The following is a 16,006-nucleotide window of genomic DNA, read 5'->3' on the forward strand; positions in this document are numbered from 1 at the left end:
AGTACGAATCCAAACATCGTATGCAACGCCACGACCATTCGAGAAAGTGATACATCATTCCTGACGGGCAATGTAACGTAATTTATAATGGCAATCGCTGTACAAGTATATCTTTAGATACGGATGAAGAATCGTGACGTTTGAAAAGAATTAAAGAACAAGTGTTCCACGAACCCGTAGAATTTTAACGATTCGCGAGAAGCTTTTCCTCCGCTTTATTCCAGTGCATTATTTCTTGAATTTGCTTTCGTCGCTACGTACGATTACGCGAACGAATAGAACGAAAAGAAATCGCATTCTACCTTGCGCGACATCTTCGGTGCAACTGACCGAAGAAGAAACGCGCTCGCTCGTCACTTGCACGGTACTCGAAAGAAAAATCTCCAGCATCGAGTGTCTCGAAACGATAACGATATCGATGATTCTAATTACGCGACGAAACTTTCTACAGTACCCGGGACGGAAACGTGAATTAATCGTCGGTCGTGCGACACATCGAAGCTCGTTTACCACGAACGAAGACGCGGTTAACTCACCTGGACACGGACTTCCGGAAGATTGACTTTCATAGCGAGTTCCTCCCTGGAGTACACGTCCGGATAATGAGACTTCTCGAAGGCCCTCTCGAGCTCGTGCAGCTGGTAGGTGGTGAAGGTCGTCCTGTTTCGACGATGCTTCTTCTTGCCGCCGTTCCCGTTTAAATCGTCCCCGCAGCCTGTCCCGAGTTCCTCGTCGCTGCCGCCGCCGGTGGAGTTGCAGCTGTTCTCACCTGGAACCCACGGGAGTGGTCAGGTCTCCTCGGAAACGGTCGTTACGGTTAATAGGTACGGTAATGGTGATCGATTTATCCAGTCCCAGCTATTACCTCTATTATGCGCGTATAATGGTAGCCATTACAAGTGTTGCGAACCGCTCGTCGGACGTGCGCGAGCACGGATTTCGTGTTCGCGTGAACGTTCATCGCCGAGTTTCGTCGCTTCACCGTAGGATAACCTACGATCGATCGACGTTCGAATACACCACGATCGAGATCTAGTTCTCTCCAGAGGGAGGATAAAAAATTCGGAAAATTTGAACGCGTCGTGAGCGAGCAATACCTCCGATACCGAGATCAGATTTGCAACGGTGATTTTTGACACTGGATCGAAAGAGAGATTTTTTTTCCCGATCGAACGTTTTCTCGTCGATTTGAAAGAATTCAGAATAGTCGAGGAGAAATCGTGCGTTAAATTAATTTAGGTTGCGACCAGCAGGACTTAAATATCAACCGGTTTATTGCGAGTTAGGTGTACACGAAGGTTTTAATTAGAAGATCGTACAAGATTGGAGTTGTTAATAATTTTCTCTTCTAATTCACAGTTAACCGCACGAAACGATCGTAAAAATAGATTCCCGACACGCGTCGTGTCGCGACGACTAATCCATTTAGGATACTGTCCATAGCGAGATCGCGAACGAAAATACGTTCGATCCCACACGTTGAAAGATTTCCCAATGCTGGGATGGATCTGGTTCACCCTCTCTCTATCCCTCTCGGGCATTGTTTAATGTTAAATCATACCGAGTGCTCTTGACGATTATTGATTTACACGGACTTGTAATTATTTCCTCTATTATACGGTGCATCGTATAGTTGACTATATACAGGTAACTGCAATGGAGCCACGCATCAAAGTGTACACACGCCGAATCGCAGTTTTTGCATGGAATATTACCGTATCGTATGAGAATAATTAATTATCCAGTTCAGTGAATGTAGAATTTTTAATTTTATTAATTCTCTGTCAATCCAATGCGACGGTAGAAATATTATGTATTATGTATAGAGAAGGAATGTTATTAATCGAATATTAACGGGATTGTGAATTACCGTGATCGAACACCGTCGTTCAAACATCTTTATCCTCGACTGCACGGAATCGATGGTAAAAGATTCAGCGAATGTGACAAGATTCTCGTAAAAATCACACGAGCGATAAAGGACCGTGGGCATGGAAAAGGTCGAACACTTGGAGCATGCACGCGCGTTTTCATACCGGGTGACGCTTTGCAAACAGTCCCTGCGGCGCATGAAAAATTTTCTATCGTCGAATGCATCACGCGATCGTTCTCGTTAAAATGTTGGCCGGTTTCACGCAAGAACGCAATTAAAAGGCGAAAATAGAACTTTCTTACCTAACCGTCGAGCAATCAAAAGAGACGTTAAACATCCAAATAAGGGAAATACACGCTTCGCTATGTAAATTTACCGCGATACAGAGTCTGACTATTTATCGATAGAAATCAACGTTTCGGTGCACTTTCGCCGGTGCAATGCACGGTATGGACAGAAATTGAGAGACGAGCTGCAAAGAAGTACACACGATGATAAGTTTTCGATTGTTTCACTTGACGATTATTCTCGTTGATACCGTTGTAAAAGCAGAAGTGAAAAATGCTAATTCTTCGAATTTTAATCTTCTCACGTTTGATACGTAGGTCTTGAAGCACAATTTCTTCGAAAGTGATCGATTTCGTCGAAGAGCTCTTATCGTAGAGGTTCGATTACGAGTGTCGATCTTTAAATATAAATAGTTTCAGAACTGCGATACATTCTATCAATTTTACCGTATCGTAAAGTCAAGTCCATCGTATTTAATTACAAAGAGGACAATAATTTTTGTTCAATTTCATTTAGCAACGTTCGAGAAAAACATTACGCGTTTAAAGATCGATGAAAAGAACTGCCCGAAAAATTTCACCGCTGATTTTCGAAGATTTTACAAGCGTTCCCCGGGTAGCTGCAAGTAGCTCGCTTGCTTGGCGCGACACTTCGTCGTCATTAAACAACTTGCAGCAGGTAACCGCGTAACCTGCACTTTCGACAGACTATTACACGGTCATTTTCGCTGTAAATTATCGCCGCCTCCCGCATTATCCGTCCTTATTATAATATCCAAGAACATGAACGCCCGTTATCAAGCAAGAAATTGATTCTGCGGGACCGCACAAGCGAACAAGCCCCCACCATCGAGCTGCACGTCGAGATGCGCGCGGTATTCTAGAGAGAAAGGAAGATCGGACGTGGCACGGTACTCCAGGTTCGAACGAAGAACAATCCCGGAAGTAACTACGACTGCTATTGTATCGAACTTCGTGGTCTTTGAAAAATAAATCAAAATCAAATACTGTTTTCTACTCGCTTGTACTGTATCACACACCAATGGCGATATTTCCTCGTTAAGTAAAACGGTAGTTGAATTATTTATCACTATTCATAGTTCCATCACCGTACAAGTGTCTCCAAAAGAGTTCAACGCGATCGGTACTTCCGATAGCCAGTATTCAAAAGACAATTAACGAAAGGGTTGTAGAAGCTTCGTCCGCGCGTTTCTTCTTTTAGTTTCTCCAAAGAACCTTCTACAATTTACTTCGAGTATTCCGAACGCGAGAATTGTTCAACGAACGGTCTCTTCATCTCGGCGTAGCGTCGATTATTTTTCCAACTTTCCGACAAACGGTACGCGAGGCGCGGGGTATTCGTATAAATTGCGCGACGATCAGAAACAGCCGCGTATCCCCCGTAATCAGCGATCTGTATCCCCCAACCGGGCGGAACGTTCCCCATTGAATATCGTCGATTGTCTAACGCGGCTAATTTGAAACGGAAAGAGAATGGAAGACCATTTTCCGGCGCTCCTCATCCATAACCAAATTCAACAATCGAATCCAGCCGGGCACCAAATGATTCTCTTTTCGCCGGGGCATCCCGACACCCCGTGGGGTGTATATATTCAGTCTCTCATTAACTGCATAATTAACCTTCTCTCGCGTCGCAGCGTAGCGCATTAGATCGAATTGTGGGGGGTAATCGGGTGGCTCAATGGCGGCGTTCCCGAACACACACGGACAGCTGCGCAACGAGCACGTATCACGCGTGTTCACGTGTGTATGTGCGGCAACGGGCCCGGTGCTAACCAACAGCCTAATAACCTCGCCTTGCCTCGTGATTGACGCGCCTGTACCGGCTAATTATCAACAACAATCAATAATGGCCCCCGAGAGTGCCAACACCATCGTCCTCCTTCGGTCCTCGGCTCTCCTTCGTCGTCGTCCCCTCCCTCTCTCATCTCCACTCCTCAGCTCCCCGTCGTTCCACAATTCCGCTTGTGTGTATCCACGCTACCAGACACGGCTCCGCTACCACCCTTCTTCTTCTCCTCGGGGCTCGAAACGATCTAACCTCGCTGAGAGGAACTTCTGTTTTAGGAGACGATCGTCTTGGATCCAGGTGAGCCGAGAATTCACGGGAGACAGAATGGATCGAGATTGAATAATAATTTTGGTATCGAGGCGACCGAACGCTTCCTTCAGCGAGAATAATAAACTTCTGTTGGTTCAATTTTTGATCATTTTCGTTTGTACATTTTAAGTAATTTTCCGATTGATCTTTCGTTTTATATTACTCACGATGCATCATGAAGGATGCATTAATTATCTTATTATTTGTATTTAGTAGGATAAGTATGGGACACTTGAGATTTTAAGAGAGAATAGGACATGATTAGACGATGTACAGGTGGAGGAAACGGAAGTTTATCGAATTGTTAATTGTACGAAAAAAGTATCTGTAGGTGAAAATGATCGTCGGTAGTTTGACAGTCGGATGGTTGATTGGAAGGTTCATTGGAATATGGTGATTTTATATACAGTTGATACGAGGGTTTACAAAGAAACAGAATGGAACGATTTTAAGTACAGTTAATAACGTGGGTTAATAGAAGAACACTTTCAGAAGAAGATTATTTGCATATTTAACGAAATTATGGTTCGCGAGTGAAGTCCGAGAACGAAAGAACGACCGTGCTCGAGATCGTTTCGTTGTAACGTGTACTTACGTATTCGCTTTACGGTGTATATCCATCGAAAGCGGACTTATTAAAACACGACGGTACTCGGGATAATAGTAACGTTGATAAGCAATAACAATCTCGCGGTCGTTTCGATCCCAGACTTCCGCTCCAATTCGCATCGCGCCCGATGATAGACGCACGTCAGAAATTGAATTACGACGAAACGTTCTGCGCCTGCGAGAAACCTTTCCCCGGAAACGGTAACGGGTTCGTGTCGGAAGCCAGATCTCGCGTGATTGGTCAAAAAGTTGCGAACCTTGGATCGAGGATCGACGACTCGCAAATGGAACTGTCGAGTCCTCGTGTCCATCGACGCGAGAACTCGTTGAAAACGTCTCCCGTTTACAACAATCGTTCTTACCGTCGTTAAAAAAAGAAGTCTCCAATAATCACAGCCGAGTCGAGCTTCCAGAATCGGAAATATTTGAAATCGAAATCGTTGAAAAATATTGAAAAACCATTTTTCCGTGCAAAGTCTCGATCGAATTCGTCACTCGTTCTCGCACTCTGAAAGCATCCACAATTTATAGCGTACGGTATAAACAAAGTAAAAAAAATACTAGACAATTTCTCAGTAAGGGGACACATGGAGGGTCCGGTAATTTACCAGAGATAAAAAAAACACAACGCTTTTATCGAAATGTCGATAATCACAATAATGGCATAAATTGGATTAAAGGGGGGCAATATCGAAATTAGGTGCACTTACCGTACCGCGTAATATTTTCTGCTACACCCTAATGATACTTTCGTCCATTTGCCTGTCCGTGAAGAATCGTCGTGCATTATTCGAGCGTTTCGTACGCGATAAATAGAGAGACTCGTCATTCGTTACGAGTGAAAATAACGTGGACGTGTATATTATATTCGTACGGGGATACGGTGGTTTACGTAGGTGAGTATAGAATGTCCGTATAACTGGGCGGTGTAAGCTCGTTCGGTCGTTCGCTCGCTCGCTCGCTCGCTCGTTGGTTCGCGCGCGCTAGCAAGCGAGCGAGCGAGAGAGCGAGCGCGTGCACACCAGACCGCCTGTGTGGGTACGTCTGCGCAATAATTGGTTTCGGTCGGACAGAGTAACCATCGTGATTAAATTCTACGAGGCAGGTGCAGAGTGGTGGTGCGCCGTCGCCGGTGCGTTATATCGAGAGCGCCCAATGTATCGTTCGAAGTGGCTCGAGTTTTCGTGGATTAAAGGCAACACCGCGTCGCAAAGCGAAAGTTTTCCTAGCCTAATTGAGAATCGGGATCCGGCGCCGAGCGTACGCCGTTAGAGGCGAATTCCACTTTTCGATGTAAATGTCGAAGAGCTTTCGCGTTCCCTCCTCGCGATAGCGACCGGCGAATAATTGCTACGTTTAACGACCGATTCTTGAGAACGTTTTTCGACAATTCTATTCGAAATCTAAACGTACTTTACTTAACAAAATGACGAAGCTGACGATACATTTTTGGAAACACTTTTACGGATAGAGGAAAAATTGTAAGTTGACATCTTCGTGAATTGTATATTTGTAACGATATCGTTTTCTATCGTTTCTTTTCAAGGACTGTATTACTCTTGTTTTCGTAGACGTTCTTAAAATTATTTTTACGTTGAATTCTTTCGGTTTTACCTCTTGTTGCGCATAATTATCTACGTTTTGAGCAACATGTATCTCTTCTACGATTTACTCGTAATTTCTGTGCACAGACGATCGATGGTCGAATAAAAAGTGACTGGAACAACGGTTTCGGTGAGTATTATTCTTATCGGGTAACCGATCACGGGAATTGGATTTTTGGTTATTGGTGCGTCTTCGAATTTCGCGAGGATAGGAACGCGAATCATCGATGACCAGCAAAGAGATACTCGGTTGCTTCGAGGCCCGTGGTCAGCGATCCAGACAAACACATTAACGCGATTTCATTATCTTCCTTAATCGATTCTTTGACTCGATTAGTGGCCCGGGAGAAGAATCAAAAGGTGCCCGTGGCGTTTCGAAATTTATCAGCGATCAGTGTTGGCCCATTAGTGCCGGTGCCCGATTCAGGAGGCCACGATTCCTCTTCAGCCACTTCGTCCATTATACTATCTTCCCGTGTCAATCTCTTAAGTAGCTGGAATGGACTAGGACCCGCTTCGCGCCGACGCGATACGATCTCACCTCTCTTATGAACGCGGAATACCTCTCCACGATTGTTTTTCCCCAAATCGAGCACGATGGAACAGTTCGCGAAAACCTGGCCGGGTCGATCGTGACCCGTGACATAGATCACGCAAGTTTCACGAGAGCAACAAAATAAATCGTTTACGTTCAATCGGAAAGATGTACTTCGAATCAATCTCGTGTATCGTTTCCTTCGAATAAATATTATTAATACTGTATACAATTGGAAGTATTTATTCTACCCTATTAGATAACACTATTGTACCTAGATGACAAATAATTTAGAATTTCACGACGGTCATCGATCTTTTAGACAAGACAAATTTTAGAATACACTGCTTCGAACGAACCAAGTTCTCATCTCGGATTTTAGTACAGCATCGAGAATTTGTTAATTTTCTAAGCCGAAGTTGACTAAACATTGTCCAACAAATAGAATTGAAGCGATTCGGACCAAGTTGGTACGATACTTAGAGAAATATCGAACCACGAAGTTTGTTCATCAAGAATCGTATTAATTTCTCGACGTCTGTATCTACGTACACATACATAGCTGGACTTTCGTCACCTGTTCAACTCGCTTGGTTATCTCGTTCGACCGCGCACGGTTCTTTCGATTTATCTACAGAACAATATCACCGGTCGAACGAATTTGATTCCCGCGAACCGGGAATCTCGTATTCGATCGACAGAGGATTAACGAATGCATCCTGACAGCTTGTCAAGAAGGGATACGTTCCTGGACGAGTCGTTTCGTGAATCGTGACACGCGAGCCTCCTGTATCGGACTCTGTTTAAATAACGAAGAAATGGTAAATTCGATCGGTCTTGGACTTCTTTCGGATCGTGTACGGAAAAGCTTGTTAAAAGTAATTTAGAGAAAATAGATTTGAAATTTCACACGATCCATCTAGATACTCTCTCCGTTTGTTCTTTGATCTTTTACTTAATTTCTCGATCGAACTCGTCTTTTACGTAGACACCGAGTCTTCCAAGGAACCTTGAAAACGTTCAAATCGAATCCTCCGTGTAAGAATTCTCTTCGAGGAACATACTCTTCGAGGAACATACATTCGGAACACCGAATCGATTTAAAAAATAATCCCGTTCGTATTAAACGTTTGCCAATCGACTTTACGATTACCAGCTCGACGTTGAAAATTTTCACTTTCGTTTCCCCGTCGCGACCAATATTCAATCGTTGCTTGGGTTACCATCACAAACACTGTACCATTTTACGAAGATCGGCCGATACTCGAGGCTCGAACGTTTTCGCGATGTACCACGCGCAAACCCGATTGAATTGTCAGCCGTTTATTTATCGTATCGACAAGCCGAAGCCACGATATTTAAATAACACCACTCGCCGACAATTTTCTGGCACTCGGCGATCGAACATGGCCCGAACGACGACCGGTATAAATAACGACACCTCGTCGTGGCAACGATCCCGGTCTGACTCCGCATGGTGGATCCCCTTGGTCCCCCCCTTCGCGCGCGCGCAGAACACCACCTCACCCCCCCTCGTCCCGCGTACGAATTCCACGTGAGCTGCTCTCGTTGCGTTTCGCGACGTTTGTTCTACGTAGGTCGCCGCGTCGTTTATGCTTAAGCACGGCTGTCGATTCGAAATCTAATTTCCTTGATCGGCGTGGGAGGACAGCGCGAGACAAGGAAAGGCAAAACGAGCGATGGAAATAAGAGAAAGAAGAGACGGGCTACGCCGTCACACAGAGGGCTTAGCTCGCCGACCAAAGAGGATTACAGAATTTGTCTTCTCGTGGACCGTCACCGGTGCTCGCCCCCTGCCCCCAGCCAACCCCCTGTTCCTTCTTCTTCGCGTTCTCTTTCTCCCTTTCACCCGTTTACCCTCATCTTTATTTTCTCCTGTTCTCTCGGGCTTCTTCTTCTTCTTCTTCTGTTCTTTCTCCCTTTCTCTCTCTCTCTCTCTCTCTGTCTGGTTCCCTGGTTTTTATCTCCGGAACGAAACGCAATGGCCACTTTGCACGGCACAAAGTTTCGACGGAAATTTCTTCGTAAAAGCCACTGTCACCTGTCGCGCTCTTTAATCTGACGCACGTATCGATCCACGAAAAGTGTTTCCACCCCGCGGCGCTACCCTTTCGCATCCCCTCCCCCCGTCGTTGCTCTTCGTTCGTCCCGTGGAACCGATGTTTTTCTTTTTTTTTTACGGCGAAGGCCTCCATTAATCGTCGATGCGCACCGAACGGTCGATCGATCCGTTGAATCGGAGTAGCGTTAATTTGGCACGCATCGCGCGAATCTCGGGCCAGGGGCGGGTGAGCAATCGGGCAAATGTGAGACGGGTCACCCGGTACACGAGGGCATCACCGGTTTTATCGAACGTTTCTGGCCGACGGTGCTTCGAAAAATGAAAACGAGTTCCAACGAAACGGGAACGAAGAGGGAAATTGTAACTGACAGACTTCTGATGTTGAGATTCGATTATTTTTAAACACACCGGGCCGCGTTCGGTTAAAATCGCGCAGCTTCTGATAAATAGATGGTCAAATTTATCGAGGGAATAGCGATGAGTGACGTGTGGACCCACGCGACGGGATTTATCGTTCCTTTTCGCAGTGACGACGATAATAATAATAACGATAATAAACGCCTAAGAATAAAAGAAATCGGTACACTATTTCCGGGAGCTATCCACTGCTGAGCGTGTAGCCCCGAAAGGTGACTGACTTTGGAAACTATGCTTGGCCAGAATCAAGTTCGAGATGTATCTTTCCTCCGCGGACCTCGTATTCGTGGTACACGTGAGTCACTTGCGTGTAATCTTTTCAGTTGCGCGCGATTATGGACTCGTCGAGCTGAACATTTCACGCACGATCTCGCGAGTGAAATCTTGAATTGTGTTTCACGAACGATGACTATCGATCGGTCTTGAAAACCGATACCACGCGGTTGTAAAAATGTCTCGATATCCAATTTAAGCAGCTAATAACGGTAACGTTCGCGAATTGAACCGCGTTAACACGGTTTCGCGGGACGTTGACGCGGCGATTCGCTGCTGGTAGCGCGCGAGCGAGAGTCAAGCCGATCGGATAATGATTTTTTTTTTGACTGGTTGACGCGGTCGAGCGTTGAATTTTATTCGGAATACGAGATCGAGAAAACGGGCGAGAGGTTCGTGGCGGGGGAAACGATGACGGTGAACATGATCTCTCGATTCACGATTGGCGAGAGTCGAGTATCGGGTTCCGTCGATTATTCGCGTACCGGTATCGAATTATTAAATTGTCAAAGCGGCGGCGAGAAACGCGTCTCGGGTGGAGCGAGCGAGAACGCGTCCGCTCGCGGAGCGTGTCTTAAGAACGCTCGGCGAAAGGCTCTTAAGCTGTCATCAAGTTCTTGCGCCGGGGATAAAATTTCCTTCTAAACGGGTCAACGTACTGGCGATCATCTCGTGGCGCGTTAATTGAAACGATACAGGAGTTGGAAATCGTCTAATCGAGTCGAAGAGACTCGCGCGAATTAAATTAAACGCTCGAGGAGGGGGAGAACCCAGGAAAATCCTGTACACAGGATGCGAGACGGTGTTCGTCGTTTATAGTTGCGTGAGCCTAACGAGAGATCACGAGGTCTGTTAATTTAATCGGAATTTATTTTATGCACCGACTTTAAAGGCGGAATAAAATTCCCATCGTCCGATACAGGTGTTAAAATTCATCTAATCGGGACGATTATACGAAATAAACGAGGAAGGGAATCGCATGGAAATGGAAAATCCACGGGAAGGTGTACCGACCGATAAGAGATCCTCGTTTATAATCGCGGATCGTATTTAACGAGAGATTCGAACGCGAATTCTATTACTCTTAGCCGAGTCTGCCAATCGTTTTAGATTACTGTTGAAAGCTAATAAAACTCTCGTTAAAAATCGCCCGATGGAAAGAATTCAACTCCACCTTAACGTTTTTGCATCCCCGATCAGACCGAGGCGTAACTGTACGCGTTTAAGCCGGATATACTTTGCACTTTATTGCGAGAATATTTCTTTCGGCGAATCGACGGAATTTATGTCGATTTTACAATATCGAAATATTCGAATATACATATTTTATCATTCGTACGATACGAAATTCGTGCGAGATCGCTCCTAAATGTATTCGTTTAAAAATGGTCGGTTCGTTTAGGATTCATGTCCCAAGGAATCTAGTTTCGACCAGCGCAGTTTATTCAACCCTTAATTTCCTCGAGTGAAACGTGTTCGGTTAATACTGGTTGGAATATTCGTATCGAATACGAGAAGCAAAATATACCCTCGTACATTCAGAACTGACTTTGACTTACTTTGTACAAATGCCGGTTAATCACTTTCGTCGTAACGCGTGCATTATGTCTTCAAATGTTTCTGCTACGGAACTGGTTCCGACTGTTATAAATCGGCTCGCAACGCCGTACTCGGTAGCCATTATTTTCTCCCTGGCTAAAATCCACGGTCTCGTTAACAACGCGGCTCGTTCCTCGCGGAGAAACTCGAAGCCGTAATGCAAAAAACTGTACGACAATCGCCGTAGCCCAGGGTATTTGTTTGCGTTCTTTGCGGTGGGATTATAATTCGTGGCGTCGCGTTGCCTTCATTATAATAGTAATCAACGCGGGTGCCCCTCGTTATCGTTACTACTTAATAATTTAATTGTTCGGTGGCGTGCAGCCTTTATTGGGATATCTCGGGCTGCATCGTGCGACGGTCGATCCACGTTTGTGTGCGTTGCGTACGTGAACCCGCACCCGGTATTTTATAAACGTGCTTCGAGTACGATCGCGTAAGTGCCGCGAAAGAATTGATTTCGGTCGGCATTCAGTCGTGAATACTCCATTTGTAAACCTTTCTGCGATTCTGTTGTTCGTTTTCCAAAATTTTCAAACCTAATTCGAGGTTCGACATCGACGTTTCGTCTCTTTGAACAATCGGAGACGCAACGTACGTTTGTTGCAGTTCGATCGAATTCAACGATGTCGAAGAGAAAGAAAACTACAATTGTTAATTCGTCGAGTCGATGAAAAAGTTCGAGGCTTTAAAAGATCGTCCACTTTTCTTAAACATACCGGATGATCAACGTTGAGCAGATATTGAGAGAAAGGTTCTACAATTTAATTGAATATTCGCGTGCGCAATACGAATTCGCAGAGAAATTTGTAGAAATTATTTCCATCGTTGCACCATTTCCTTACTTCGCAGTGGGAACGCGAACATCTTTGTAATATCGTATATTTCGTAGCATTATTTTTACCCTATTGTATTAATGTTTTCTTATCGCTGTATCATCGTAGATTCTTTAACTTTGTTTCTCCTACCGTGTTAAACGGAGGTACAGTGTCGCGGGTAGATTAACGAAAAAAGAATTACCCTCGTTTCTAAACACGAACTTCTTTACAACATTCTAGATTCTTCGACTCTACACATTTTCGCTGTATTTCGTTAAAGTACAGTATCGCGGGTAAATCTCGCGAGAACGATTATCCTCGATTCGAACCCAACATCCCGGATTCTACCTTTCCTGCGTTGTCCGCGAGTACAGTATCGCGGGTAAATTCGCGAGAGAAATATTTTCGTCCGTTGCATCGATATTTCCCCGGTCCGCATTCCGCGCGCAATTGTTCCCTCGATATATGTACGTTACTCGACAGATCGTTTCTCCCCTGCCGCCTCGATTAAACGTATCTCGCGTTAGTGGGATCGAGGATTCTGCAACGAGCTCGCGAAGGAATCGAACGCTCGGTCCGCGAGGTTCGAAAGCAGGCCAGGAACCGGATCCCGCCACGCAATAAAACACCCCGTCGTGCACAATGTACCTACTAATAATTTAATTGTTCCCAGGCATGCGAGGCTTATTACAATCTCTCCATCGACGTCGTGCAAGCACGAACACGAATTCTCGCGTACACGCGTTCCTGAACGAGTCTCGGCTCGGCCGGTACTACCTCCTCCCTCCCTCCCTCCCTCCCTAGCCCCTATCTCATGGATATAACCCACGGCACACGGATTTTCAATCGTAACGCGCCAATCGCCGTGCGAATCACGTGGAAACACCCCGCAACGAGCGTCTCTCGCTTCCTGTGTCTCCAGCCAACCCCTAGCTCCACTCGGCAACCCCATCGGCCCCAATACGTCGAGTCTGTATCCTTGCATCGATGATGTGTCTCACATCGGATTCGTCCAGGCACGGGAACCACGTCTGCTATCGATCACGAGGATTCGCTTCGGGTATCCGAGTCGAAATAGCTTCCCCGACGCCTCGGTGTACGATTGATCGACGACACCTGTGCGCCAATTACCACTCGCGAGCTTTGATCCAACGGTAATTCGGTTAAATCGGCGCTCCTCTCGCCCCCCTCCCGCTCCCTCCCATCGCCTCGTCATACCCTTGTCTGCGACTCGCGGTGGTGAAAGAAGACAATCCGCTCGATGGACAATCTCCGGAGAACAGAATCGAAGAACTCTACGCGCGATTCTGGAGAACAGTGATTCACAGAGGGTAGCGTTGAATTTAGTGAGAATTTCGGAGCACGTCGTACCACCTATCCGAAATTTCGGTTCTTGAAATAATTGGCAACGAAGATCTTGTCTCGTGACTCGTGGTGGATGAAGAAGACGATTCTACGGATGTACGATCTCCAGGTGACAGAATCGAAGAACTCTGCGCGATTCTGGAGCACAGTGATTTACGGAGAGAGGGTAGCGTTGAATTTACCGAGAATTTCGGAGCACGTCGTACCACCTATCCGAAATTTCGGTTCTTGAAATAATTGGCAACGAAGATCTTGTCTCGTGACTCGTGGTGGATGAAGAAGACGATTCTACGGGTGTACGATCTCCAGGTGAGATAATCGAAGGATTCCACGCGATTCTGGAGAACACCGATTCATAGGCTGAAGGTAGCCTAATATTGAATTTACCACGTCGTACACCTATCCGAAATTTCGGTTCTCGAAATAATTGACGACGAAGGCGCCTGGTATCGTAGCTTGTACTTCGTCAATCTTCTCGCGACAGTGACGCGATTATCTCGACTGGCCGTAAACAGAAAATCAATTCCACTCTCGAGTCCAACCGATCCGAATGAGGGTAATTTCGACTCCGTTGCTTCGATGGGGGGCCAACACCGTTGGATAACTTTCGGATAATTTCACCGTAGACGTCCTCTGCGAGTAGCACGCCTGGAAACTCCGGAAACCGATATCGTTCGATTCTCGACGAATTCGATCGGTTTTCGACGCGCAACGTTTCTCGCTCGTAGAAAGTCGAAGTTTGCGTACCTACCGGGTGATTGGATAAGTCTACGTCCTCGCGGTCAATCGATCGACACGAATCGTATCGATCGAATCGTGAATTTACGAGCCGTTGACGTGGCTTTGGTACTCGTTCGTTCGAAAACGAACCTGTGGAGAATTCGTGGATACTTTACACTTTTACCAATTTGACAAAGAGAATCCGTGGAGATCGGTTCGTAATTTCGAGGGTGAAATTTTCGAAAATTAAGAAACGCGTCGAAATTGACGATGAATTCGTTCTCGTTGGAACGACGATCGATTAATTCGGAGCGACGGGGTGGAAAAAGAAGAAGAAAATTTGCAAAATGGCCACCGGTACGACACACGAGTTACTTGTAAATAATCGTTTGATTCGTGGAAATTTGAACGGTCGTTCTCGCGCGTCAATTGCGAACAGATTATCGCGCTGTCTTGTACAATATCGCGAACACGGTTCCTTGGGGCGAAATCGATCGCGAAGCGACGCGGCGGCCGAGTCGTCGATTAATTAGACCCGGTCGGCTTGTTTCGAGTTCTGGGCCGATCCCAGCCGATCGGTTCTAGCGATGTTCGAAAAGCAGTCGAAAAACGAGCTATTCTGGCAATAAATGGGTATGAAATTACACGTAATTGCCCGTGCCTCCCTCTCTCCCCGTTATATTGCCCTTGTCACGCGATCGAAATTACTCCCCCTAACAAAGCACTTTTACCTGCGGCGTTCCGGAGCGCCGCGACGCCGTTACCTCTATCCCGACCGCTTTAATACCGCCGTTCCTTTCAATGGGAACATTTTCCTCCCTATTAGTTCTTTGTTCCGGCATTGTTATTTACATTTCTTGGCGCGAATTTATAACTTTTTTATTAAATTCTCCAGTCCCCGCCGGCCAAAGGGAGTACCGCGGATCGTTAATTTCCCGCGAATCGTTCGCGTGGTAAAATCGTCGGCGTCTCCGTGTCGAGACGATAGAATTATCCCTTTAAGAAGCGAATCGTGCAATTTCTAATCGGCTGACGAAATATTGTTCAACCCGAGCGAAAGGAGGAGAATTTCCATTCGCGAGCAATATCCATTTCCTTCCAGTTAATTACTTCGTCTCGCGTTGTTGCGTACACTTGTTGCGCGGAGGTTATCCGTATTTTTGTTAATATCTTTCATCGAAGAACGTCGATCGTTCTTTCTCTACGACGACTCGCGACGCAGCAGTCTCTTTAATTCGGCAGGTTAGTTACGCGCAATTGCAATTGTAGACCCTCGGTCGAGAGAGGATATCTGTACAGCGATAGGATAACGTGTTCACGTTGCAATCTGCAAGGAGCACAGTCAACACACTCGTGTAGTCCCTTCTGTTAACAGAGGATCTCTAATTACGAGCGCTTGATTATTTGTTGAACAAGGTAATGTCGTGTTCACGACCACGATCCTTTTACAGAACTCCAATTATCCTCGCCATCGAAATGCAACCTTCGAGTTGACCTTTGTCAACGGGGACTTTCGATAACGGTCGAGGAACATCCGATTGAAATTGCAGTTACTCGCGATAAGAGGTTAGCCGACGACTATCCGTGAAATTTCCAGGATACCGTACGCGTAACACGTTGTTCAACGTTACCATCCTCTCGCAGCCCACGAATTCTCACCGCTGCGTAAATGCAATTTTCGAGCAACGGAGTCGATATCCT

At 45.9% G+C, this 16,006-nt stretch overlaps 1 protein-coding gene across 1 annotated transcript in view; it reads right to left on the reverse strand.

Moving 5' to 3' along the window:
* LOC143151952 (retina and anterior neural fold homeobox protein 2) overlaps positions 1–16,006 on the reverse strand; it is a 53,476-nt gene that overhangs the window by 27,228 nt on the left and 10,242 nt on the right. Inside the window, exon 2 of the mRNA XM_076321501.1 lies at positions 537–769. Coding sequence (XP_076177616.1) covers positions 537–769 — 233 coding nt within the window. The remainder of the gene's footprint in view (positions 1–536; positions 770–16,006) is intronic.

Source organism: Ptiloglossa arizonensis, chromosome 10 (assembly GCF_051014685.1).
Source record: "Ptiloglossa arizonensis isolate GNS036 chromosome 10, iyPtiAriz1_principal, whole genome shotgun sequence".
In the NCBI taxonomy this organism is placed as follows: Eukaryota; Metazoa; Arthropoda; class Insecta; order Hymenoptera; family Colletidae; genus Ptiloglossa; species Ptiloglossa arizonensis.